Source organism: Sparus aurata, chromosome 19 (genome assembly GCF_900880675.1).
Source record: "Sparus aurata chromosome 19, fSpaAur1.1, whole genome shotgun sequence".
Classification (NCBI taxonomy): domain Eukaryota; kingdom Metazoa; phylum Chordata; class Actinopteri; order Spariformes; family Sparidae; genus Sparus; species Sparus aurata.
In genome coordinates, this window is record NC_044205.1 from 23,505,710 (window position 1) to 23,530,795 (window position 25,086).

Below are 25,086 nucleotides of genomic sequence, written 5' to 3' on the forward strand. Positions count from 1 at the left end.
TTTGCTGTTCGAGGACTCTCTCACCAGTTTACGTAACCGTTCAAACTCTCCTGTTCACGTAACACCCTGCTTTTGTATGAGGCACAGCAAACGTGACGGAGAGAGGACGAAGGAAGAAGAAAAAAAACCAATAGCAGTGATCTTTGTTTTGACAATATTTATTTCTATTTTCCCAACAGTAACATATAGATCAGGACAAATGAATGTTTTGAGAGAAGCTAGCACAGCAGTTTGCAGGTTATATGACTCAAAATGGCACCATGTTCAGTGAAAATGAACTGCGCTCTGAGTACTAGGGATTTTAATTGTTCTCATAAACAAACCATATTGCCTGTATGCAAGAAACCAGGGTACATATATATTTTTCTTCTATACTTCTGTGTTAAAGGCTGACAACACTTGCATTAGACAAGCGTTTTTGGACAATCAAATCTTAAAATTCCGTTCCTCGTTACATCCCATCGAGTCAAGGGCCTTGGTGAAACAAAAAAAGAAAGGGGGGAGAAAAGGGTGACGTTGTGGCACCGTGACACGAGCCAACATACCGCCTCAGACACACAAACAGAACCGACAGCGGGTAGCCAAGAAACGTTAAAGAGGAAAGCGCGAGGATACGTCGTCACTGCTACCGGAGGCCGAAAAGCGGAAGAGAAAGAGAGAAAAGGGGGGTCGTTACAGGTGCAGAGCAGAGAGAAGCTTTCAGAGAGAGACATGCTGTGGGACTACACACACACACACATATATGTATATATAGATATAATACGCTACGTTTCGGAGCTGCGACAGTCTTCAAGCGGAAGAGAAAGACAGAGGATAGAGATAGTCAGATCAAGCGCGGAGAGGATTACAATGCTAGGCGAGGTTAGCATGCTTGCGGCACGGAGAAACTTTTACAGGTAAGCGCAAGACACAGAGATCACATGTAAAGGCTAGAGCGACAGTGCACTAATCTACAGGCTAGGCTATACATCGGACACTAAAGCTAATTACAGGAGCTACACATACTGTATATATGTATATATATATTTATAAATAGGTATATAGGAGACTGTATATCAAACAAGCTGGATAGGCAAGGCATCGCATGCACGTGCAAAGGAAGCAAGTAGCAGCAGCAGCAGCAGCAGCAAGAGACACAAAATGGCTTTCCGAGACTACCACAGTGAGATTCCTTTGTCGCTGTAATAAATCCGTTGTTGTCTGTGTCACAGTGTGAACGCCAACTAGGACCAAGAAACCTTTAAAAAAGTGTTTTCTGTCGGGATGTCGGACCGTTAAACAAGAAGCTTTACAACAGAATAAATTAAGTGCTTTCATTTTCCAGCAGACCCTTGATTCATGACACATTCAGGCCAAAGAGCTTCAGTTACATTTTTGATAGCAGGTAATTTCTTTTTTTTAAACATCAACTTATGAACAACCATTGGACATTGCACGTTATTAGGTCATGTGTATACTCTAAAGTGCACGACCTCCCCGCTTCGGAAGGAAAACTAGACAATACTGGCAAAGTTATACTAAGGCAACACAGTTACAAACACACTAAGGTACACGTTGGCACATACCGTCAAGTATCACTTGTGCACAAAAAACACAGTGCTTCAGAGTCAAAATGGCTTTGCATATTCGTTTTAAAATCCCAAAACACCGGAGTCTCCGAGCAAGACTGATTTTCAAGGTGACATCTTGTCCGTTTTCTTTTTTTTTTTTCTTTTTTTTTTTTAAAGCCAGTCCCTGAAACACGTTTTCTTTGAAATAGCTAGAAGAAGTCACAAACCAAAGTCAAGTAATCCGACATACGTACGTACACACGGGAGAAAAAAGAACAAAAGCCTTTTGGACGAACAGGATGAAAATACAGGTAATCTATATCGGAGATAGAGAAAATATGAATAACTTTACCTCACAAATAGTCTCTGGTTATATGTCTTATATACACGTATGTATACACAAAGATATGTACTTAGGACATCTTGAAATACTATTTACAGTCTATGATCAAAAGTGATTGTACACTGAGCGACCATGTTGAGCAAATTGTGCTTTTCTAACGTGTTCTAATGAAAATGCTACAGAACCTCGGGTCGTTGAAACCAGGGTTCACATTCCTTCAACTAGCCTGCCTACAGTAAGCATCTTTTTTTGATTTTATTTGCTAACTACTGTGCGTAGTAGGAAACTTGATTATCGTTAAACTATTGTACACGTGAATTCACCGTCTCTTTTGATATTTTGCAGGGCATTTCGATTGGACCCATGCTCGTCTATTGCTTGTGAATGAATAAAGAAGAAATCTCAGTTGCAATGCTAAGAGGGGCGCTCCTCCCCACTCTGTGATTTAGTGCAAGTGATGTCAGGTTTACAGTAGCTGCAAATCTGGTGAAGTTCCTGTATTCAGACGAAAAAAACCACCGTTATTGCCTCGTTCCCGGTTTCTTAAGATCCTCGATCTTTCTTTTAAGTGCTCACCTGAAGACACCGCTGACAAATAGCGTCTCTCATTTTGGTAGTGTAGATGAGGGGTTGACATCTTTAAAAGTCATAATCCTTAAGATTTCAAATGTGTTGTTTTTATTTTGTTTTTTTCTATAATACAGCTCTCAGGTTTCCATTCAAAGTGGCTGTTGTGAGAGGAGATATTGGAGCTAGTGGCCACAGTCGGTACTGTCACGTGAAAAGTCTTCCCATCATGACCGGATTAATCACGATTAGCTAACCATTGATACAGTTCTTTAGTAGGTCAAATGTTCAATTAATTTAATTACCAAAACCCATTGAAATGCAATGAATTCTGGGCTTTAGTGGCCCCTCTGGGTCTGGGGGCCCCTTAGCAGCTGTCCACATGCCCCTTTGGGAAAACAGCCTGGCTTCCTACACAAGATTGTTCCCCAAAAAGCAAGAAAATGTATATTTCAAGTGTTACAAACACCCCAGGTGTTGAGTTTATGGTCTCAATTGCTAGCTTCAAGTCATCTCCAATAAATTATGGTCACATTTACAGTGAAATGTACAATAAAGCTGGATATTCTTTAGGACGTGGAACAGTTTTTTTTTTGGTTTCCAGGCAGATATAATTAGGATTTCCTTGCCAGATCCACGCTTTTGTCCCCTTCTGGCTCCAAAAACATCAACATGGTGGCAGCCACAATGCCAAATTCGAGGCTTCAGAAACAGCGGTCCTTGGTTTTTGGAACAAACAAAATCTTAAGGATTAAAACTTTACGTTACATGTGAAGTGTTGGTTATTCTCATTTTAGATTCTAACATTTAAAAGCACACTCAGCACAGTTAAATATACAGCCCGGTTGGAGGTGGTACCAATTTTTGCTATTAGCATGTCAAACAAAAATGGACTTTTAACAAGCCTTTATCACCTTAAATACGCTAGAAAGAAGTGCGTGTGTAAAAAGAGTAGAAAGTGTTGAGACGTAATAAGCGACGACATTAAACCGCAGCGCGAACTGTCAAAGGCTGAGGTGATGCATGATGGACCAACATGCCTTGTAAATGCTTTTGAGCTGACTTAACTGATGTGTAATTGTGCTAAACATCGTCTCGCCTGGTTTATTACACATGTCCAAACCCCTTTAAATGGCCTGTTGTGGTTGGGATACTTATTCAACGCGTGCTGGTTCTGCTATACGTCACCAGTCGAGAGAATACTGTCCAAAGATCGCTGCTTGAGGAGCTGTGTGTGGGTGTAAAGGCAGTTGATTAAGCTGAGGTAAGGTGAAGTGCTTTTTGTTGTTGTTGTTGTCTTTGTTTTAAACCAGGAGTTCAAAATGTAAAAGTTACAGTAGAACACAACCACTTTTGGCACTTAACAACATACTCGGCAAATGAGAGAAAAATGACCCAAAAAAATAAACTCTTCCTCATCGACCTATTGCACAAGCATTTCATATCACCAAAGGACATATAAAGTTACATCACTGACACTACTCTGGGCTCTACTACACTATAGGAAAGGCAGACAGAAGCACTTTTACATGGCTCTGGACCAAAATGAGTCCACGGCAAAGCTACAATACATAATATATGGATATATCTGTATATCTTGTTTTTTTTTTGTTTTTTTTTCTCAAATATACTCTTAAATATGTGACTTTGGAGGAAAAGAGAGAGAAAAGAAAAAGTTTACCAGTACATTCACGACAAACAATTCATCCGTCAAGGGGGAAAAGTGCGGGAGGATTGGCGGGGGAGACGAGTCTTATAGATCCTGGCCGAGCCGTTCAATCTCCTCGATAAGAAAGTCGATGTCCTCGAAGGTAGCGGCCGGGTTTGAGATCACCATGCGGAAAAAGTTGACCTTGTCTCCCTGCGGTTGGTAGCTGACCATGGTTGTGCCGTACTCCATCATCCTGGCCTTTATCACCGGAGCCACCTGAGCGAGACAGGAAGTACAGAATGAATCTGTTTCAGAGGAAGAGGAGGAGCTGCCTCTAAAAACACAAGGGTAAATATTTTGTATCATGTATGTTTAAGTGTCTCCATCTTAATATTTAATAAATACAGTACATTTCCCACATGTGAGAGTAGCATCGATCTTCTTTTCCAAATCACGGCAAGAAAGCAAATAATAGTATTTCTGAAAATGTCAAACTATTCCTTTAAATCTCTCTCTATACTGCTTTTAAATCCATCCTTGCCTGCTGACTAATTCATGCTTAAGTCACGTGTTGTTTTCTCGTCAGGATTTCTCATTACTGAACTGCCAGAGGTGCCTACATTTCACTTTGAGCTCTGTTGGCAGTAATTAATTGATGTAAGGAGAATATGTTAAGTGAGTGTGCTTTCTGCAATAATAATGTAATTCCAATTAAGTACTCAAAAAGTGCAAAAAGTTTGGTGGGTATAACTGAAGTTGAGCGGCATCGTCTCCTCTCATGCAGTCATAAGTCTGGAAAACTTTTTTTTTTTTTTTTGGTCACATTTCCTCCTCAGCTTCCCTCAGATCCTGTTCCATGTCGTCCTTAATCTCCCACCAGTCTGACAGCTAAATCTGACACCAGCCGGGTTCATCACAGCACTCCGACTGCTGCCACCAAGTTAAGAGGTTATCTCCGAGTGCAACGCAGTCACAGTGATTTATTTTGTGTCTCGATGGTGGTGTGTATTCTGCGCCGTGACAGATCCAATTACAAGTTTGAAACTCACACTCCATGTTTCGACCAGAGTCGACCCATTAGGATACTTTACTGAGGCAAACATTTCAATATACGTATGTCTCCCTGATGTATCTTTTTAAGGCTATTGCTTTTCGTTCGAATGAATAATACAGAACCTTTAAAAAGACAGTTATAAATCACTACTTTGGGAGTAAAAACACTGAAGAGACGTCGAAAGAGTTCACAGGGACGGCATGCGGTACAAGAAAGAATGTAATGCCTCATTTTATATCTTTTTTGGCTGATTATTTTACCCAAGAATCATTACTATATAACCCAGACGAGTAGCCTATCTAGCAACATGTGTTCTCTCAGCTTCTGATCCATTTGAACTAGTTTGTTTGAGAAAATTAGCTTTAGTCTGATCAGGCTGCAGCTTATAGGACTCAAGTGTTAAGTTTCCATCTGTCTGAGTCAGCTACTTGTCTATTAATGTTTATATGAAGCCAATATAATACATTAACTTGAAATTTGATCATCACATTAAACTCACTCCAGTCTAGAAAATGAGGTGGCAGCTATTAAGATCTGCTAAGCTAGCTACAACTTTTCCAATGTATTTGTTTTTCTTCTTCTACAAAAACAAATAGCAACATTTCAATTCATCAAAATTGATATTTTCCTTTTTACAGACAACAAATAGATAGAAAATCAATCACTAAACTCAACTTTTATTATTACAATTAAATTATAATTCTACCGAATGCTACCCACAGCTATCCAGGAAGCTACCTTTTACTTGATATAACATTATTCCTCTTACTTTAGCTGTTAGCTGTCTTTCTGTGGAATACAGTGCCGAATAAGTGTGTTGAAAAGTCCGACAGCACACAGATTAACAAACCAAAGTACAGATATGCTACATTTTGGCTTTATTTAAGGTCTGTTTTGTAGTTAAAAAGCTGTTGTTGTGGCAAAGTATACATGGTAGGAAAAGTCCTATAGTGCACTCATAACTTAATATCAATCAAAGTATAAGAAGTTCCTGTGTTCTGCCTTTATAGAGCAGCATAATGAACTGAAGGATATGCAGGAGGTTTAACTTATGGTGACAGTTTGCTGCAGTGAGGACTTAAGTTAACTGTGACTCATTTGCTGAACCCTCGAGGTCAAAGATTATCTTGTAAGAAGTTTAACAAATCTCGGGGTATTAAGTTGAAAAATTAAAACAGACTTTAAAAACTCCTCAAGCGAGCTCAGTTGGTTTCCCCTAAACTATTCTGAGATTTACATAAGGTCTTTATCTGCTTAACCGATAGTTCCTTTGCAATAAAACAGGAGGTCCTGAAATATTATAGTTGGTTTTTTTTTTACCTTATTGTGTGTTTATATTAGTTATAAATACTTGTATGTATACATTTTCTTGTGTGCATAAGATACAAATCAGCTTTCTGGACCTAGAAGGCTCCATCTTTAAACACCTTTAAATTTTGCGAGTATCTCCTGAGTACTCTTTCCACCACAGCTCTTACAGTACAGAGACTGCTCTGATCAGTACTGTAGTTTTCATCACATAAACAGTCATTCCCTCTAAATCTCTTGCAGGTGTCCTGCTGCTGTTGGCAGGCCTGCAGTCAGTTTCTGTAAAATAATCAATCAGCTGCCGCAGATTTCCGTCAAATCAGTCTTTTGACAATTTTCCAGTCATTTAGTGCAAATTGAGGGAGAAATCCCTCAGTTTGGACTCAAATCTGGCACCATTACATCACCCCTCAATCTTCGTGTCGGAGTGCGTGGAAAAGAGCGAGCTGGCCAAACACTCTTCTTCAATCAGACTTTGGAAAACAAAAGGAAATCTCTGCATTTGACGGGTAATGACAAACATGGCAACGATTTATGGCTGATGGTTTTACAGCAGGGGAGCGAGGGGAGTGCTCTTTGTATGGCCGGCACGTACACCATCTGTTTGTGCTAATAGTCAATTAGTAGGCCCCTGCTGCTGTGGGACCGCCTGAATGGCCGCCACTTGAGCTAACTGAATAGCCTCAGTCTGTGATAGCCTCTCTCTGTGACAGCCTATTTTAAGACTGTCACAGTTTACCTCATGTGGATGTCAAAGTTTTTTTTTTTTTTTCATCCCGAGTATAAGTTGATGTCCGTGTTGTCCCTAATGAGGAGGGCATGTGATGTGTCAAGCTGGATGGGGATGACAGGCTTGTAGGGCGAATGAAAGGTGCAGTGAAAGGTGTTTTTTGGTAGATATCACAGTTGGGCTTCTTATCTCGGCTCACCCACCTTGTGCAAGTGTTTCTTTCTCTCCTCTTTGTCCTCCATGTAGCGGATCCCAGGGGGGAGGTACCAGAAGCAGACGTTGGTGTGCTGAGGCTGCGGGAACACACACAGTTGACAAGAGATGAGAGGAATACACCGGCAAGAAAAAACATGCACGCTCAGGGCATTCCAGTGGAATGTTTCGTGCTGATATAACTGTGTGGTTTTTATATCAATGTGAAGTTTAATTACAGAGCGGTAGTTTTATAAACGCCAACATTGTCTCAGCAAGGTTTTTATGTCATTCTTACATTTTCGGTGTCCACTAGAAAATGTTCATTTGCTTTACTGTCAAAAAATATCATTCTTTCTCAAACTGTCCATCGTTGCAGCACCTCTATTCACCCTCACTCACTCCCTGCGTTCCAATACCCACAGTACCATACTGTCTAGGATGGCAGAACAAGATTTAGTATGTCCCAATAAGAAGTATGTGAAATGCAGTAAGCCAGAGATACCAGGATGTCTGACTACACCCGGTACCATGTTGTAGTATGCAAGCCAGCATGCATATCTGGCAAATCTGACCCATAATCCTCTGCGCAGTGGAAGACATGTCACATACGTCATGGTTTGTAAGGTGAACTATATAAACTATGTAATCTACTAGTAACTTTTAATATCTTAATTGATTAATGAGTACAAGTTGGATTTGAATATAAACCTTTCATCGGCATGTTTGTAGTCAATAAGACTGTCTGATGACAAACAGGCCAATTAAAACTCTGACACATGGACAAAAACACACAAACTCAGAAGCAGGTGCAGGTTTGGAGAGGTGACTGTGCCCACAGAGCAGAACAGAACCAGAACAGAACCAGAACAGAGCAGAACAGAACCAGAACAGAGCAGAGCAGAGCAGAGCAGAACAGAACCAGAACAGAACAGAGCAGAACAGAGCAGAACAGAACAGAACAGAGCAGAACAGAACAGAGCAGAACAGAACAGAACAGAACAGAGCAGAACAGAACAGAACAGAACAGAGCAGAGCAGAACAGAACAGAGCAGAACAGAACAGAGCAGAGCAGAACCGAACAGAGCAGAACAGAACAGAACAGAGCAGAACAGAACAGAGCAGAGCAGAACAGAACAGAGCAGAGCAGAACAGAACAGAACAGAACAGAACAGAGCAGAGCAGAACCGAACCGAACAGAACAGAGCAGAACCAGAACAGAACAGAACAGAACAGAGCAGAACCAGAACAGAACAGAACAGAGCAGAACCAGAACAGAGCAGAACAGAACCAGAACAGAGCAGAGCAGAGCAGAGCAGAGCAGAACAGAACAGAGCAGAACCAGAACAGAGCAGAGCAGAGCAGAACAGAACCAGAACAGAACAGAGCAGAGCAGAGCAGAACCGAACCAGAACAGAACAGAACAGAGCTGAACCAGAACAGAGCAGAGCAGAACAGAACAGAGCAGAACAGAGCAGAGCAGAGCAGAACAGAACCAGAACCAGAACAGAGCAGAGCAGAGCAGAACCGAACCAGAGCAGAACAGAACCAGAACAGAGCAGAGCAGAGCAGAACAGAACAGAACAGAACAGAGCAGAACCAGAACAGAGCAGAGCAGAGCAGAACAGAATCAGAACAGAGCAGAACAGAACCAGAACAGAGCAGAGCAGAACAGAGTAGAACAGAGCAGAACAGAACCAGAACCAGAACAGAGCAGAACAGAACCAGAACAGAGGAGAACAGAACAGAGCAGAGCAGAACCAGAACCGCTTGCTGCTATTGATAATACATTAAACATCAACGGTTAAAAAGTTACTAATACATTGTTGAGACAAATACCACTTACTTTTTTACTTAAGCATCATTTTAACACCAGTAGTAATATTTCAGTAATGTCACTGAACTTGTACTTAATACAGATTTTCATTACTTCTTCCACCACTGGTGATAAACAAATTGAAGGATCATAGCAAAAACCGTATTGGCCGATATATCGATACCAGAACTTTTTACTCCCTGATATGGGCCCCAAAAATCTATTCTCAGTGGGGCTCTACGATATACAACACACATATTCACCAGTCGTCCCTGCATGAAATCCTACAGATGGGTCAAACTAAAAAGTGCTGAAAGCAACCCGAGCCCATTAATCTCACTGAGCCAGAACAGATTCTGTTCAGCTCAAAAAGGAAATCCATTAGACATCAGCAACATCAGAGAGGTAAAGTTCCTCCTCCTCAGATACTCTTTCTCCGTCTAAAAGCCCCACACGGTTCTGCTTTCTGGAACCTGAAGCCCCGCTGGAGCAGCCAGCCTGCCTCCCTGTGAGTGGAAGAGCATTCATTACCAACAGCTGACTAGCCATGCACACCAGCCTCATTTATACAGCCGGGGCCGGTTCGCCAGCAGTATATTCAACATCAGATTGATGTAATGGCTCAATGGGAGGCACAGACAAGTGAACACCTGGGCCGCTGCCCAGAGGACTTGGCTTTCTCCCCATCACCCCTCTGGGTTATGATGCTCTTAGCCTTTTTGTGGCTCGGCAGGAAAACAATAAGGCTTGAAACATTAAAGAGCGTTCACTATGAACGACCCCGTGTCCAAGCTCTCCTTTCATAAAAGAGTACTGAGCCTAATAACCCCGTCGTACCCGTGTGTTTGCGCTGTTGCTCGGTGGAGGATATTTCAGACACCACGCTATTCATATGCACATGAGCAATTACAGGCCGTTACGCTATTCATTAAACATAATAGCAGCACATTATACTGGCAGCTAGAGGTAAAAATGGCATTCATCCAACACAAAGCAAGGGCACACAGCATGCCAATCAAGTCAGCCGCAATGATACCGAACACACTGAGGCAGAGGAAGCAGTGTGGACTAATGCGGGCTGCAGATGAATTATCTGCGTGGGGAGTGAAAGTCAAATGTGGACATACTTTGCCGTCAAAGACCATCTCGTATCCTTCTCGGTCTTTGATCTTGTTGTAGAGGTACTCTGAAAGCTCCAAGCACTTGTCGATCTGAGCCTCGAACCCGATGGTGCCCTGTTAAAGAGAGGGCTGTTAGTGTTGACACAGAACAGAGACGAGTAAAGATATTATGTAATTAGTGTAAAACTGAAGGCATTCAGGCAACTGTGTGCACAAAAAAACTATTTTTTCATCTAGAAAATTAAATGAGAAGGTCCAAAAATGTTTTCTAATTTATACTCTTGTTACTTTTACATGTGTCACACATATAATATAGAAAAATATGTCTAAAAGCTAAGTTAAAAGGACACAATTGTGCCAAAAAAAACCCCAAAAAGAGAGCATAAGAACATGAGAGCTTAAATATCCATATAAAGAAGACAAAAAAGAAAATAAATGACATAAATCCTACAAATACTGAAAATACTGGTTCTTAATAAATAAGCACAAATAAAAATGAATATAAGGTGTTTCTTGCTTGAAAGAGGGGGGAAATGCTGAAGGAGCAAGTGAAAATTTTCGGGGAAATAAGTCCCTGTTTCTCTCTGAAATGTTACTTTGTACGTGACTCTGTAATTAGTTATTTTGTCTGGAAATGAGGCAAATATCCTGTTATAAATATAGTGTTTGACCTTACACAAAAACATGTGCACTGAGTAAATCAAACTAATCAAACTAATGAACATATAAAAAGAATAAAGACAAAATTAAAGCAAATAAAAACAATAAAACTTGTAAAACAGAGCAGCAGTGTTTGCGTTTCTTCACCTTGGCTCTCCACATGAGCCACAGTTTGAAGATGTCCACGTGGCGTCCACACTGCAGCGCTTTGTCTCCGGTGTCGTAGGAAAGGTCGTAGTGTTTGTCCTGCTGGAACAGGTAGCAGGCGTGCATCTGGTTGCAGTTCTGCATCAGACCCTGCGAAATCCCATCCAGAATGTTAATAATTATAACAGAAATAGTTCAGTCTTCGTATGTGAGAACGAGGTTTGGATGAACAGGACGAGGCCTACCTCCTCTCTGACCAGCAGGGCTGAACACTGCAGAGGCACCGACATCATCTTGTGTGGGTTCCATGTCACCGAGTTGGCTCTGAAGTTAACAAAAAAAAAAATAACCAGCGACCCTTTAGATCTTCACAAACTTCTAACACTTAGTCCAGTTTGTGTTCCTCACCCCCAAAAATATCACTTACCTGTCAACTCCGTCCAGCTTCCACCTGTGTCTCCTGGACATGAGGAGGCTTCCTCCCCACGCACCCTGACAGGAAACAGCGTCATATTTCAGATGTCACAAAAAATGAAGCTGATTGTGATATTTATTGTAATTTGTTCTTAATTAATTCTTAAATCTTTGTGTCATTAAATCACAGTGTGCATTAATCAACATTCAAACAATTTTAACTGCACACAAGATACTTTATGCTAAAACAATTAGTTAATTACTAGATTAATCCACAAACAAATAATTATTGCCAACTATTTTGATAATCAGTTAATTGTCTAGATCATTTTTCAAGAAAAAACTTCCAAACATCATCTACTTCCAGCTGAAATTGATATTTTTCATTTGCATGTTTTCTGACATTTCAAAGGACCAAACGATTAATCAAATAATTGTTTCAATTTTGCATGAAAAAAATCAAAATCCCTCATTTTTCAGATTCTTTTTTTCTAACCTCAGAGGAACAAATGCTTTTTTGCTTTGTCACATATGATGTATTGATGATTGGCTATCAGCATTGTCACTCTAAACATTTGGTCTATATACAGGACTAAATGTCAGGCACTTGTTTGGATGTTTTTGGAGGCATTCCCAGATTTCTCATCCTCATGTTTGCTATTGTGACCGCAAGATCCTCCCCCATCACGACAGTTTTGCCTCATCATCAAGTCGAGGACAGGCCTGACCTAAACTTATCATCCCCCCATTATAACGTTAAGTCTAAACCTCCTGACTCAGTTATTACATCAACGCACATCTTTTGAATATGATGCATATTCTTTGTACTTCACTCTGTGATCGTTTGCCGTTCCTGCATAAAAATCTACAGCTCCTCCATTTCCATTAAAGTCATATTGTACATATTTATCATATTTAACTGTCAATTCTTTATTTTCCATTTATACTTCTTGACTTGCAGTACTTGCATTCCATCTCCTTACTATGTTTATTGTTATGTATTAAAACACTGGAGCACATTCCACGTATGTGCAAACCAGCTGTGCAAAACACCTGATTCACATTCTGTGTGATGTTTGTTTTCATTTCCACAGGAAGCTGCATCCACAACAAGCAGGATGTTTTTCTCCCATCTCTCGCCCGGTCGAGGAATGATAGATAAGGCCATTTATGTCTCTTAATAGAGGTGTCCCCCTGTCAGGACTAAATCACCTTCATTAATAGATAGAGTGCCTTCAGTGAGAGGGCCCATGATGGCAAAGTCAGGGGAGAAGATGATTTACAGCCTCTGTTCCAGTTTTTCTAATCCCCAGTGTTAGATAGGAAATGGCTGGCTCCTATCTGGGTCAACCGCGAGCAGTTAGAGGCGACACAGACATAATGGATTTGTCAAACTCACTGCTGAGCTCCGTGTTTTCCACGCATTCCTTCCGTACAGTGGAGAGATATTGCTGCATCACGGAGGGTTTTAGGTAAAAACATTTAAACATTTGTGTTACTCACATCCACGTGCATCCAGACGTTGTACTTTTTGCAGACGTCGGAAATGGCGATGAGCGGGTCAAAGGCTCCGTACACCGTCGTTCCCGCTGTGGCACTGACAAAGAAAGGTACAAAACCCTGCAAAGGCACCGACAAAAAGGATGATTTCACACACAGGAAAAAACAAATCTATATGTGGTATCTATAGCTGTGTTATTAATGCGTACCTTCTGTTTGGCTTCCACTATTCTCCTCTCAAGGTCAGCTGGAATCATTTTACCACTGCGAAAGGAAAAACAAGATTTTGTAGCTGTGGTTGCAGAAATCCTGCAATGAGGATCCTTATTAAAGGTTATCTTAAAGTGTGTTTACGGGTCTTAGGCGAGAAATGTACTGAAAGAAAGAACAAAGGTAAAGAACTTCATCCGGGCAAAATGTCTCCTGTATTAATTATATTATTATATACTGATGATTCAATATGTAATTAACTGCTGTAGCAGCTTGAGGTGAAGCCAATTTCTATATAGTTTCAGATTCCAGTGGTAGTCCAAATGGGAGAGGAAATAAGAAAACGAAAATTACGTTCTGCTCCGGAAATATGTATCTCAGTTTTCTGGACTTCAAATCTTTTGCGGATATTTGTGAAATATTGGATCATTTTGTGAAACGTCTGTCTTTGTGCTGGGAGTCGGCCGTTTGATTGTGTTTGCAGACTCTATCTCTAGCTTCCTTCATCCTAATGATAAATAAAGAATAACGACAACTTTTTGGTAGGAAATAAAATAAGATTTTCATGATATAAATGATAGTTACCACATATCATAACACATTAAAGTCATAAAAGATAAAAAGTAAAAAACAAAACATTCAAAATCCAGAAATCACAAATCACATGGAAGTAGGAAGATGCAGGAAAACTAACGTAAGGTACAAGTACCTCTAACGTGTATCTCGATTCTCTCCAACTCTGGAATTTATCTGCTAACTTGCGACATGTCACGTTTCAGTTGTGCAGCTGAAATGAGCGGCTGCCTTTACCTTTCATCTACTTTGATGCAGATCACACTCTCTGTCCCGATGCCGAGAGCTGCGGCGCCTTTTTTGATTGAAAAGTGGCTCTGAAAGATAAAAACAAGCAAAAGAGGGAACATGTTTTACTGTCTGTTACATGAGAGGGAAGATATATCATAAAATGTATCTACTGAAAGGTCTGTGTGTTATCTAATGGCCTTTTTTTTTTCTCCTTCCCGCACAACATCTTTCAAACGTCCTTTCAAGATGAAAGAGGTGGCAGACACGGCCGTCACCTCGTGTCCTTCCGCGTCCGACACGCGTAATGTCGGCTTTATATCGGCGTTTGTTGTGTGAAAATGATCCTTAAATTGACACACTGAGCCACAGCTGATGTGCAAAATAAAATGTGTAATCATTCCTGCACAGGAGAGGAAGATCTGTGATCCAATGAGACATCATGCAGCTGAATTAAGACACAAGCGCCTACGTGTTCTGATGTGAAGGCCACCAGTCTGGGAACCGATGACATTCCTTTCTCCTTCACTTCAGGGAACATCTTGAAGCGCGCCAGAAGCATGGCATACATGTTGGAAATAGCACCACCTAGAGGACGGACAGGGAAGACCAGTGTCAGTCCACATCACAGCCTCATCTGGCAAGTCTCATGGGAATGTTGCAGGGCTTCTAAAAATGCCTGTGCATGCTCAAAACAACAAAACAATAACAACAATTTGTGTACAGCGTATCGAGGGACGACACGGCATTCAGAAATCACAGCTCACTGTCCGCAGTGTCACAACCAATCACGGCCTTTGTCATTAAATTCTCCAACGGGCGCTGCTGATCATGTGTCAGGCAGAAATGTGTGTGAGAAATTAAAGATTGGAGGGCGACGGGGAGGGAGGGGGCTCAAGTTGGGGAAAAAAAGAAAATGATTTTATGCTAATTAGCTCTGAAACGAGTTCCATTTATATCATCAAAATGCAAATTGACACGTTACAGCACTGCGCTCAGACACACACACACACACACACACACACACAGGCTGTTCCATTTTCAGTGAAGACAGAGGGGTGGTTGGGATTGGCGCTGTCGCCTCACGTACCGGGAGAGAAAATGCCATCTCCTCGCCCGTCCTGCCAGCCAATGATCTCCCTCATCTTCTTCAGGCTGACGTATTCCAGCAGCACGAAGACAGGAGCCACCTCATAGGTGAACCTGCCGTTACACAAGGGACATCACGTGGTGCTGGTTACACAAAATGTGCCATGACTCATCACCTAAAATTGCCAGTAAACGGCCATTTTTTTTCCTCTGCAGTTTGGCGGTATTTCGAGATGAAATCGGTGGATTTTGCGAAGGCAGCTTAAACACATTAGTCAATTTTTTCAAGGATGAGAAAGAATCATTTTTGGACAAAAGATGTAGAATTATAGCTGATTTTACAGTTTTGACCTTAAGATTTTAATTTGTACGGATGCTTTGGAACAAAATCTACCAGCATCCACTTCAAAATGTACTGTTAACTCAAGATTTACATTTATTTTCCATCTTATAGGCTACTATTCTGCTTTCTGTTGTACAGGAGTCTCACATTTTCATCATCTTTACTGCACCTCAGAGGTGAACCTGGCGTTGCACAAGGGACATTACGTGGTGCTGGTTACATAAAATGTGCCATGACTGAAAAATAGCCTGTAGACGTGCATTTTTTCCTCTGGAGTTTGGCTGTTTAAGGGCACAGTTCGCGTTGAAATCACTGGCTTTTGCAGAGGTAGAAAAACACAACATTCTAACTAGTTTTGTGCTGAGGATGCAGACGTATTTCTGATTTTACAGGCTTCACTTTAACGTGTTGATATCGAGTGACGCTTTTGAACAAAATGTACCAGCACTCACATACAAATGATCTTTTTTTCGGACTATTTATGCAAAACATCCCAGCAGCACAAAGACGAGAGCCACCTCATACGTAGGTGAACCTGGCGTTACACAAGTCACATGACTCATCACTGAAAGTGCCGGGAAAGGGCCATTCTTCCTCTGGAGTTTGACTGATACAGGACATACAGTATTTAGTTTGACGGCTCTTGCAGAGGAAGATAAAACACAAAACTCAAATTCTTGAGTGAAAAAAAAAATAGAGATGTAGAATCTTGGCTGTGTGCTGATGCGTCCGAACAAAATGTACCAACATCCACATAAACATTTACCGTTTTCTGAGGATTTTAGGCTATAATTTTGCTTTCTCTTGCACAGGATTCTCACATTTTCATCACCTTTGCAGCACAAAAATGTAAATGTTCAAAATGTGCCTCCTATTATGATTTTTCCGGAGCAGTTTGGCTGTCGGGGAATGTATTTAAGGTTGAAATAGGTGACTCTGGCAGATGTAGATAAGACAAAGGTTTTCACTCAGGCTTCACTTTATGAGCTTTATCTGCGGTGATGCTTCTGAACAAAATGTACCAGCATACACAGAAAAATGGACTGTTTACTGAAGATTTACATTTCCGTTTCCATCTCATACTACACAGCGTACATTTCCAGCACGTGCCTCCTGCTACATCTTTTTCCCCATGAATACATGAGCTGCAGTGTCAACAGCAGGCCTGTTCTGCACCGTCTCAAATGTTCCAAGCCGGCTGACTCTTCCAGACTTTATCGCCCCAAAAACACACGCACCAAAATTAGCTTCAGATTAGTCTGAATTTAATTTCAGAGCTAATTTTCTCCCCTTGAATCCCCGTGGGGATGGGAGGTGAGGGGGAGGGATAAAAGGCAGAGGGGAGTGAAGGGAGGGGGGGGTCTGCCTTTCATTTCACCCTTTTCATTTGCAGTGATTGAGTGGAGAGAAAAAAAAAGAGCTGCTATCAGCCGGAGCAGACGCAGAGCAGAGTGCACACGGACGGACCGGAAATGGAATTCATTGTCATTATCACCATATAAAATCATGATGAAGCACACGGCCGCATACTTACATATTGGTGTTGGCGGTGGATGTTAGCCAATCGGCTGCCAGTCCGACCATGTCTAATCCTGTCGAGAGCTGATTGAAGTACCTGGGGTGGGCTGGATGGGAAGGAGCAGAGGAGGAATGAGAGGGTGGGGTGAGATAGATAAACTGTTCAGCTATCTCCATCGAGCGTCAGGAGAAACTGAAATACTGTGCTGCTTTTTTTCTGTTTGGAGTTTTTGAGGCGCAGAAACTGTCATCTTCTAAATGCTTTAATTGCAGGTTGGAGATGCCGCAGCAGTGACGTTTTAAATCAGCTTGAGAAATAACAAAAGTGTTGTGGTGGAACATGGGTATACAACCATTGTTTTATAATAATCGTACACAAAGGAGCTTGGAAAATGAGTAAATTAACAAGAAAAACGCAATCTTTCATTTAAAAGGGTTGATTTGTGATCAATTTGGATGAATAATGTTTTTATTCTTTTATTCTATAGTATCAACATAAGTGTCAACATGCAACAAAGGCCAAACACTGACCACAATTTTGCATTCAAACAGAAATAAATAACTAAATAGGATTCGTAAAGTAAATAAAAGAAATACAAGTTACTTCTCCCAGCATCAGGCTTGGGGAGTAACGGAATACATGTAAGGTAATCAGGATATTTTGACATAGGTGAGGTCTCCCGAAGCCACGCCCCTTTCCGGTTTCCCTCAAGGGAACGTATTCCGGAAGAAATATAATAATTTTTTGTTCCAGCTAAATTGTGTCATGACGTACACATATGATGTTTGTCAATTTAAAACTTAGCTTTACAAGTCAATAAAGCCGCAGTTTGTCATAAAACTAATGCAACATGAGTGAAAATACGTAATTAAAAACTAACGTTAGATGGTCAACAGTCGGGTTAGTGACATTGTCTCGACAAATCCCGTAAAATTAACATTTTAGAGCTGCTCCTGTATATTAGCTTGACCACAACACTGACGTACTACCCTTTCACATAACTACAGTTATCAATATAAACTGATTTATTGTGATTTTTATCTTCTTTGTTACCTTTTCCCTGCCGAGTTGGCGGCCATGTTGTTGTTGGTGACGTAAGAGACTGAGCCGTTACATGCCAAATGTTTCTCTTATCTTTATGACAAACTGCGACTTAATTAATTTGAAAAAAAACAAGCAAACAAAAACACCTTTTGCTTTTAAATTCAAACCATATGTGTAATTAATGGCTCAATTCAAACGGGATTAAAAATTAATAAATGTTCTCTCCAACTGTGTATTTCCGGCCCATGAGCGAAACCGGAAGAGGCGTTGCTTCTGTTATCTCTTCCGGTGCAATACAGAATAAAGATTTGATTAAAATACAGGTGCATTCAGTAAAAAAAAGGGGATTATTTACAGGATTATAATTTTAGAATGAAAAAAAGACATAATATTCTGAAAAAGACTCGATTTTTAGAATAAATAAAAGTAATTTTATTGATATTTCTTTTCTTTTGTCTTTATTCAGATATGTTTTGTATTGAGGTAATCCAAAAGTAACAGAAAGTAATCAAGTTACATTACATTCATATTGTGATACTTGGATTACTAAATACTTTCTTAAAGAAAACCCTCCCAATACTGAGTATAATACACTTTTAAACAGTCAAATGTTTGTCAGCAATATTGTGTAAAGGAGTAAGTGGGTTGTATAATTCATAATATAAATAATGTTGTGTTTAATATTATAAAGCAAATCGTTACAGGAGAAGTTAAAAATATGAGGCAATAATTAACACTTATAAATCTCCTTATAGCTGCTAACAAATGTAACAGTACCAGTGCGTAATGCATCATTAATTACATATTTATAAACTGTTTATAAATGTGAAATACCGAAATTAAAGTAAAATATTGAGAAATAATCTTTAAAAAATATATTTGTATTATATTCCTGTGTGTATTGTTGCTGTAATCGCCCTCGTGTGTGTGTCAGTCAGCAGTGAGTAATGGCTGTGGCCTGCAGTGAACGCTGTTATTAGCCTATTATCTCCTACTTGGTGAACCAGATTTACTGCGTCACTGCGTTTATCGGTCTGGTGGACAGGAGGAGAGAAAAGGAGGACAACTTCCAGGTTGATTTTTTTTTTTATAGACACAATTTCTTTCTTTATCTCCTCATCATTGCTGTCTGGTTTTCTCCCTTTCCCCTCCCTTTTTTAAAAAAGATATCTTGGATATATTCATTGTAGAGTATCTTTCAATAATAAAATCCGTGTATTCAAGTAGAAATCCTTTCTTATGCTGATTTAATATTATTTAAAACGTTTTCTTGTAGATGTTATAATCAGTTTCTTATTCAAACATCTTTTTTGTTATAATCTAGGATTTGCACTGCGTCTGTGCTTTTACCTTTTAAATCAATTTAGAATATTTGTGGTTATTTCAACATTTACATTTTTAATTGTGATTCCGACATTTTCAACATAAATCAGGCCTAAAATTAGGCCCATATATATGCTAAATTTGATTTAATATTTCCCAAAGTACCAACTGATTTTACTTAAGAATATGGAAAAGTCAGATTTAAGTCAGATCTATATTTATCTATCATGCAGTCAGTATCAGACTGAGGCCTACCTGTCTTAATGGCGTATTTGAGCGTCGCACGACAGCTGATCAAGATGTCATCCAGGGTGGCCGGCTCGTCCTGCAGCTCCCAGTTGTTCATCTGAAGCAGCTCGTTTGGATAATGAAAATCAATAACTTTCGTTTCCCGGTCGAAAGACTCCACGATGTAGGCCATTAAAATATCCACAACTTCCTGCAGGAAGGTCATTGTTTTGGTGTCGCCGTCCATGGCGGGTAACAGGTCTGCAAGAGAGGAGACATTTTGTGATGTATGTGTCTGGGAGCAGGGGAGAAAAAAGTGCTTTCATGCCACATAAAGATGCATATAAGACTGGGTGTTAATGTGAAATTATCCGTATAGGCCTACAAAATAAAACAGAATATCATTTAATGATTTTAAAGGTGTAAAAACTGGTTGGGATTCTTGATTTCTGCGATGCTCAACACCCCCAAAAGCCTCAGACTGTGCTGAAGGTGACCTCTCCACAAAGAGTCAGGCACTGCAAAAAATGTTCAGCATTACTCACTGAAAATTATAGATATGAAATTTAAAAGTATAAAGATGTATTTGATCCAAAATGGCACACGTTCTGTCATTTGTGTCCTTTTGATTTTCCATGTACATCCTGTGTTTTACGGACGGTGGGAACAAAGAATAAAGCGGGTCACCTACTCACAACAATAAAAATGACATTTAAATGAAGGTTATTGAAATAAAAAGTCGATTTACTAAATGTCAAATGCAACACAATTTATATATTTGCTGTTTTTGTTTCATTTTAAAACCCGAATCAATGCACTTTGTATAACAATAGCTGATTTTATGGCTCTTTTACGCAAAATAAATCACCACAACGCACGACAAGGCCAAGCTCAGACTCAGTGAGAAGGATCAGGGGGTGTTATGAGATCCGTTTGCTCTTGTACCTGTTGAATAGAGGTCGGAGAAGACCACTGGTCCTTTGGTGCAGTTGCAGGATTTGTTGCAGCCGCAGGTGCCCGCAGCTTCTCTCTGTGGCGGCTGCTTGGCGGCCGGGTCGGCGGGTTTCTCCACTTCCCCGACATTGAGCAGCGCTTTTGGGCGACCGAAAAACAGCGAGAGTGAGACATTTCTTAAGACTCTGGCGACAAATAATGATGTGCTGGCGGGGGGGGGAAAGGCACGTCCCAACCCAACCCAACTCCACCCCATCCCACCCCCATCCCCATCTCCCTGTGGGCAGCGACATACCACATAATTTCGATCCGAGTCCTCCGGAGAATTTCTGGGCCGCCGCTTGGCACCAAGCCCTGGCTGGAAGAAGAGGAGATAAATCAAAAGAAGAGGGTGAGCGGCATCCAACTTTAAGATCGGTTAGCTGAAGCGCCATGCAAGTTGTAAATAAAACAAGACACAAATCCGTTGCATTCCTGCAGGAACAAACAAGAGAAAAGGTGTAAAAGCAGATGTGTCGATTATAAAACACAGCAGGCCAAATCCAGAGCACTGGAATGAGACAATGCACTGGAATGAGTCCTTCAGAGCTCATTTTCTTTTTTTTTTGGACGACTAAAAAAAGCCACTCACGCGTACTGGGGCTCTGACTCCCGGGGTTGGCCCCCGCATTATCACCGCCAAGAGACCAGAAACCCTGTGATGCCATTGTCGCCGGTAGTTAGGAGCTGCAGGAGACGGAGCCCATCCACACCGCGTCGACCCGGAGCTGTTCACGGCTGATGTGGTGCTGAATCTAACCCAGACCTGTCCGCTGCCTGCTCACAATCCAGCCTGTGCATCCGACACACGCGTTATGCTGCGGGGTGGGGAGGAGGAGGTGGAGAGGAAGAAAGCGTCTGGAGAAAAAGCGCAACAAAAAAAAGAAAAAAGGCGTCCACAGGTGCAGCGTCTTTTTTTTTTTCTTCTTCCACGCAGGGGAAAATCCGCAAAACACTTGACTGAGCCGACTTCAGCAGGTCGGCGACGCTCCGGACTTCACGCGGGATGAACAGTGCGAGAGGAAGTTCGGCTGCTTTGAAATGGGAAAACAAAAAAATGAAAATAAAGCGCAGCGAACAGGCAGGACAAAGGACAAAACAAGGTTTCAGTAAGCAGCTGAAAGCTCCAGCTGCCGGTAGATACGCAGCGCAGAAGCCATGCCTAATTGCATCTAACCTAAATTTCACGTCACCGCAGAAATCCCATCGTGATTCACTTCAAGTCATGACGAACTGCGCTGCGTCGTGCGTCGTGACTCCATACATCCCCGACACTTGGTCCCCCCCCCACCGCGTACTCAACTCACACACACACACACACACACACACACACACACTCTCACACACACAGACACTCACTGATTCATCTGCCCCGCGCTCGTGGATCTATTTCTCGGAGACCGGAGGCTGTAATTGCCCGCCTCCGCTGGAGGAAGCAGCGGGGCTTCAAATACACGAAGTGCGAACTGGTCCCTCCTCTCCGCTCTCAGTGCCGGGGCTCGTTACTCCGAGAAGTATTTGGGCGATTACTCGTTACTTGTTTTCTAGCTGTAGTTTTCGAGGCGAGCTCCCTCTTCGTTGCGTAATTGCGCATTTTGGCACACGTAAAGACTTTGTTTACCATAAATGTTGAGAAAAGCATGTTTGATATCCAATGTGTTGTCACCTTGAAATAAAATGGAACTATCCAGTCACTGTGTGAATCCACATATTCACTAATCATGACTCTGGTTGGACGCTGGTTTGTCGATTTTGGTTAAAAATAAACAGAAAAAAGTGTGCACGATCCCTCTTTTGTCTGGCTCTCGTTACTCCAACAGTATTTAATCTATTACTCGTTACTTGTTTTCTTACAGGCCAGCAGTTCCCCCCATCTCCTTCTTTGTTGCGTAATTGCGCATTTTGGCACAACTAAATAGGATTCCCCAGGCCATTTTTTACCTTAAGTACTGAGAAAATGATGGCTGATATCCAAAGTTATGTGATATTAAAACAGAATTTATCGATTGAGTCCTGTGTATATCCTCATATTTACTAATTATGGCTCTGTATGGGCGCTGGTTTGTAGATTTAGGATAAATACGGTAAAAAGAACAAAAAAGTAGGAAAGTAGGAATTCGTGTCCCCTTTTCACTCTTCTCAGTGCTGAGGCTTCTTACTACAAAAGTATTCAAGCTGTTACTCCTTACCTTTTGTTTTTGTTGCGTCATTGCGCATTTGGGTCTTTTTACGCATATAAATATCATGATCATCCACGACGTTCTCACCTAAAGTATCGAGAAAAGCTGGGTGTATAGCCATTGTGTCATCTTAAATAAAATTTCAACCTTGAGATTTGCTGCTTAAGAATCTTGGTGGCTGGTTTATGGAATCTGGGTTAGAAAAAAACAAAAAAACAAAAAAACCATACAGTATAAAGTATCATCGCCTCATTCCAGCACATTATCCAATTTAAAGTGCGCGATCAATCAAACGCTGTCACCCTGACCTGCGCTGTTCTCTCATTGCTTATCCATGAATGAGAAACTCAAACGGGGCCCTGCAGGCGTGAAAGCCAGCCTGAGTCACATCTGTCATGAATCACCAGCAGAAACCATCTAACGCCAAACAAAAACAAACCAGAAAGACTGATTGAAATCAATCGAAGCCTTCAGAAAAGGCAGAATACTTTTATATTTGTGTGTGGAGTGACTGTAAGTCTGTGGTCCCCAGTGATGGAATGTAACTAGGTACATTTACTCGAGTACTGCGGCTCACTTGAGTGCAATTCTGAGCTACTTTCTACTTGCAATTGAGTGTTTCCAATCTTCCCTGCTTCACTCCGCTACATTCTGGGGGCAGGTATTGCACTTTTGACTCGATTTATTTGATAACTTGAGTTACTTCACAGATTACTGCTGCATCAGAGCCAAAGTAGAACATTTAAACAAATATGTGATCGGCAATACGATAAATCAGACAAAATATTGGATCCTATAATCAGACAGGCCTAAAATCAGTTGACCCATATAAACAAAACCTTCCTGTAAACATATGTACAGAATAACATACAGGGGGTAGAGCTAGTGTCTTGTTATCTGAAGGTCGCTGGTTCGATTCCCCCTGTCTGCACGTCAAAGTGTCCAGGATGTTGTTCCCTCTCTCTACCTGATCCATCCCAGGTCTACATCTGCTCCTCCCCTGCAGGGTTTCTGTTCTAACCCTCCTCTCTTGCCGTCTGTGTTTTGTCTGGATGTTTTTGGCCTGCAATGCAGTTTTATGTCCACTCTGTGCAGTCAGCATGTAGTTGGGAATCGACTAACATTTCCTGTGGGGGTTTCTCTTCTGTTAAATGTTACATAAATGTCAGAGGTTGAATCTCAAAAGAAATGCTCGCAGCAACGTGAGAAACAGGAAGAACATACACCACAGCTGGTTTGATATCAACGTGACGCAGCTGCTTCTGATGTCTTGGAATCTTTTTGATCACCCAGAAAAACCTCAAACAGTTCAGTGTTTTCAGCTGAAGGATGAAGGAAACATCACAAGGACTTTGATATATTTTATGTTTAAATGAACAAAACAGACATTACAGCCGAGGAGAGAGAGAGAGAATGTACATTTCTTACAACATGACGACACTGAAGCCGATTTTTTCCAAATGTGCGTCCTTTCAAAATGGATTGAAATGCAAAGTATTCAAGTGTAAGAGCATGGCTTTCGTATTTACATGATCTACGCATATTTTATACAACTCTACTACGATGTTTAGACGGACAGAGACAACAACCTCAAGCACAATATTTGACACACAGTTTTAGAGGAACACGAAATTAGCAGCAGCAAAAGTAGCAGCAGTGATGTCTAGTTTAAAAATTACATACATAAAACATTCATTTACAGCAAGTTTAAAGTGTGGAGTGTTATTTACATTTACCTTCATCCTGTCAACCTTTAGATACTTTAGACTGGTGACTCTTAATGCAGTCGGTGCTTTTCGAGGTTTTTGAAAAAGATGTGATCAAAACCTCCTTCATCATACAGCAGGACACACTGCCACATAGTGTGTACCGTGCTTCAGATTATGTAGCCAAATCACTCAAAAGTTCAGCGCTGCGTTCAGTACTGTTTGATGAGCTTCCGTCTCTGCGAGGTCTTCCTCAGCAGATGTCTGAAGTCGTACGGGTTGTCCTCGGCGTGGCTCTCTGCGGAGGGCATCCTGGGAACGGAGCGCCTGTCAACGACACAGGAGGGAACACGTTCAACACAACGAACACGAGGAAGACAAAAAAAGAAAAAAACAGCGGGAGAAAGGAGATGAAACGATTCACGTTGGGGAGAAATATTTCATATTGTTTATCGTCTTCGGGGATCATTTATCATGAGCGTGGGCAGTCGGAGGCGACGGCGAGGCGGAGACTGGGAAACAGATGGAATCTGTACGTGGATTTGTCAACATCTGGGCGATGACCAACCGGAATGCGAATTGCAGGGGTGGCATTTG

The 25,086-nt window shown here is 41.2% G+C and overlaps 2 protein-coding genes across 5 annotated transcripts in view; both read right to left on the reverse strand.

The window, feature by feature from the left end:
* Positions 1 to 142: 142 nt before the first annotated feature.
* Positions 143 to 21,271, reverse strand: gad2 (glutamate decarboxylase 2). Of its 2 annotated transcripts, XM_030398304.1 has the most exons (16): positions 21,196 to 21,271; positions 20,860 to 20,922; positions 20,556 to 20,702; positions 19,638 to 19,871; positions 17,031 to 17,121; positions 15,155 to 15,267; positions 14,537 to 14,652; positions 14,074 to 14,153; positions 13,263 to 13,317; positions 13,057 to 13,173; positions 11,567 to 11,631; positions 11,385 to 11,463; positions 11,140 to 11,289; positions 10,339 to 10,446; positions 7,407 to 7,496; positions 143 to 4,387 (listed from the first exon to the last, which is right to left on the reverse strand). In XM_030398304.1, exons 1-16 carry the CDS (start codon positions 21,269 to 21,271, stop codon positions 4,214 to 4,216), a joined length of 1,758 nt encoding a protein of 585 aa, XP_030254164.1. In that variant the 3' UTR covers positions 143 to 4,213. The 2 variants fall into 2 exon arrangements, with proteins under 2 accessions (XP_030254164.1, XP_030254165.1); XM_030398305.1 differs by lacking the exons at positions 19,638 to 19,871; positions 20,556 to 20,702; positions 20,860 to 20,922; positions 21,196 to 21,271 and adding an exon at positions 18,069 to 18,181 and having other exon boundaries at positions 4,214 to 4,387.
* A 2,858-nt stretch (positions 21,272 to 24,129) lies between these two features.
* Positions 24,130 to 25,086, reverse strand: part of myo3a (myosin IIIA) — a 66,444-nt gene continuing 65,487 nt past the window's right edge. For all 3 annotated transcript variants that reach the window (XM_030397471.1, XM_030397470.1, XM_030397469.1), the window contains one exon: positions 24,130 to 24,816. In XM_030397471.1, coding sequence (XP_030253331.1) covers positions 24,702 to 24,816 — 115 coding nt within the window. In that variant the 3' untranslated portion in view covers positions 24,130 to 24,701. The remainder of the gene's footprint in view (positions 24,817 to 25,086) is intronic.

Excerpts from the sequence above, each read along its gene's own strand:
- gad2 (XM_030398304.1), bottom strand. The coding sequence starts at position 21,271 with ATGGCATCACAGGGTTTCTGGTCTCTTGGCGGTGATAATGCGGGGGCC. Across the intron at positions 20,703-20,859 it reads ACTCGGATCGAAATTATGTG|CGCTGCTCAATGTCGGGGAA; the intron begins GTATGTCGCTGC and ends GTCGCCCAAAAG. Across the intron at positions 19,872-20,555 it reads CTCCGACCTCTATTCAACAG|ACCTGTTACCCGCCATGGAC; the intron begins GTACAAGAGCAA and ends CCTCTCTTGCAG.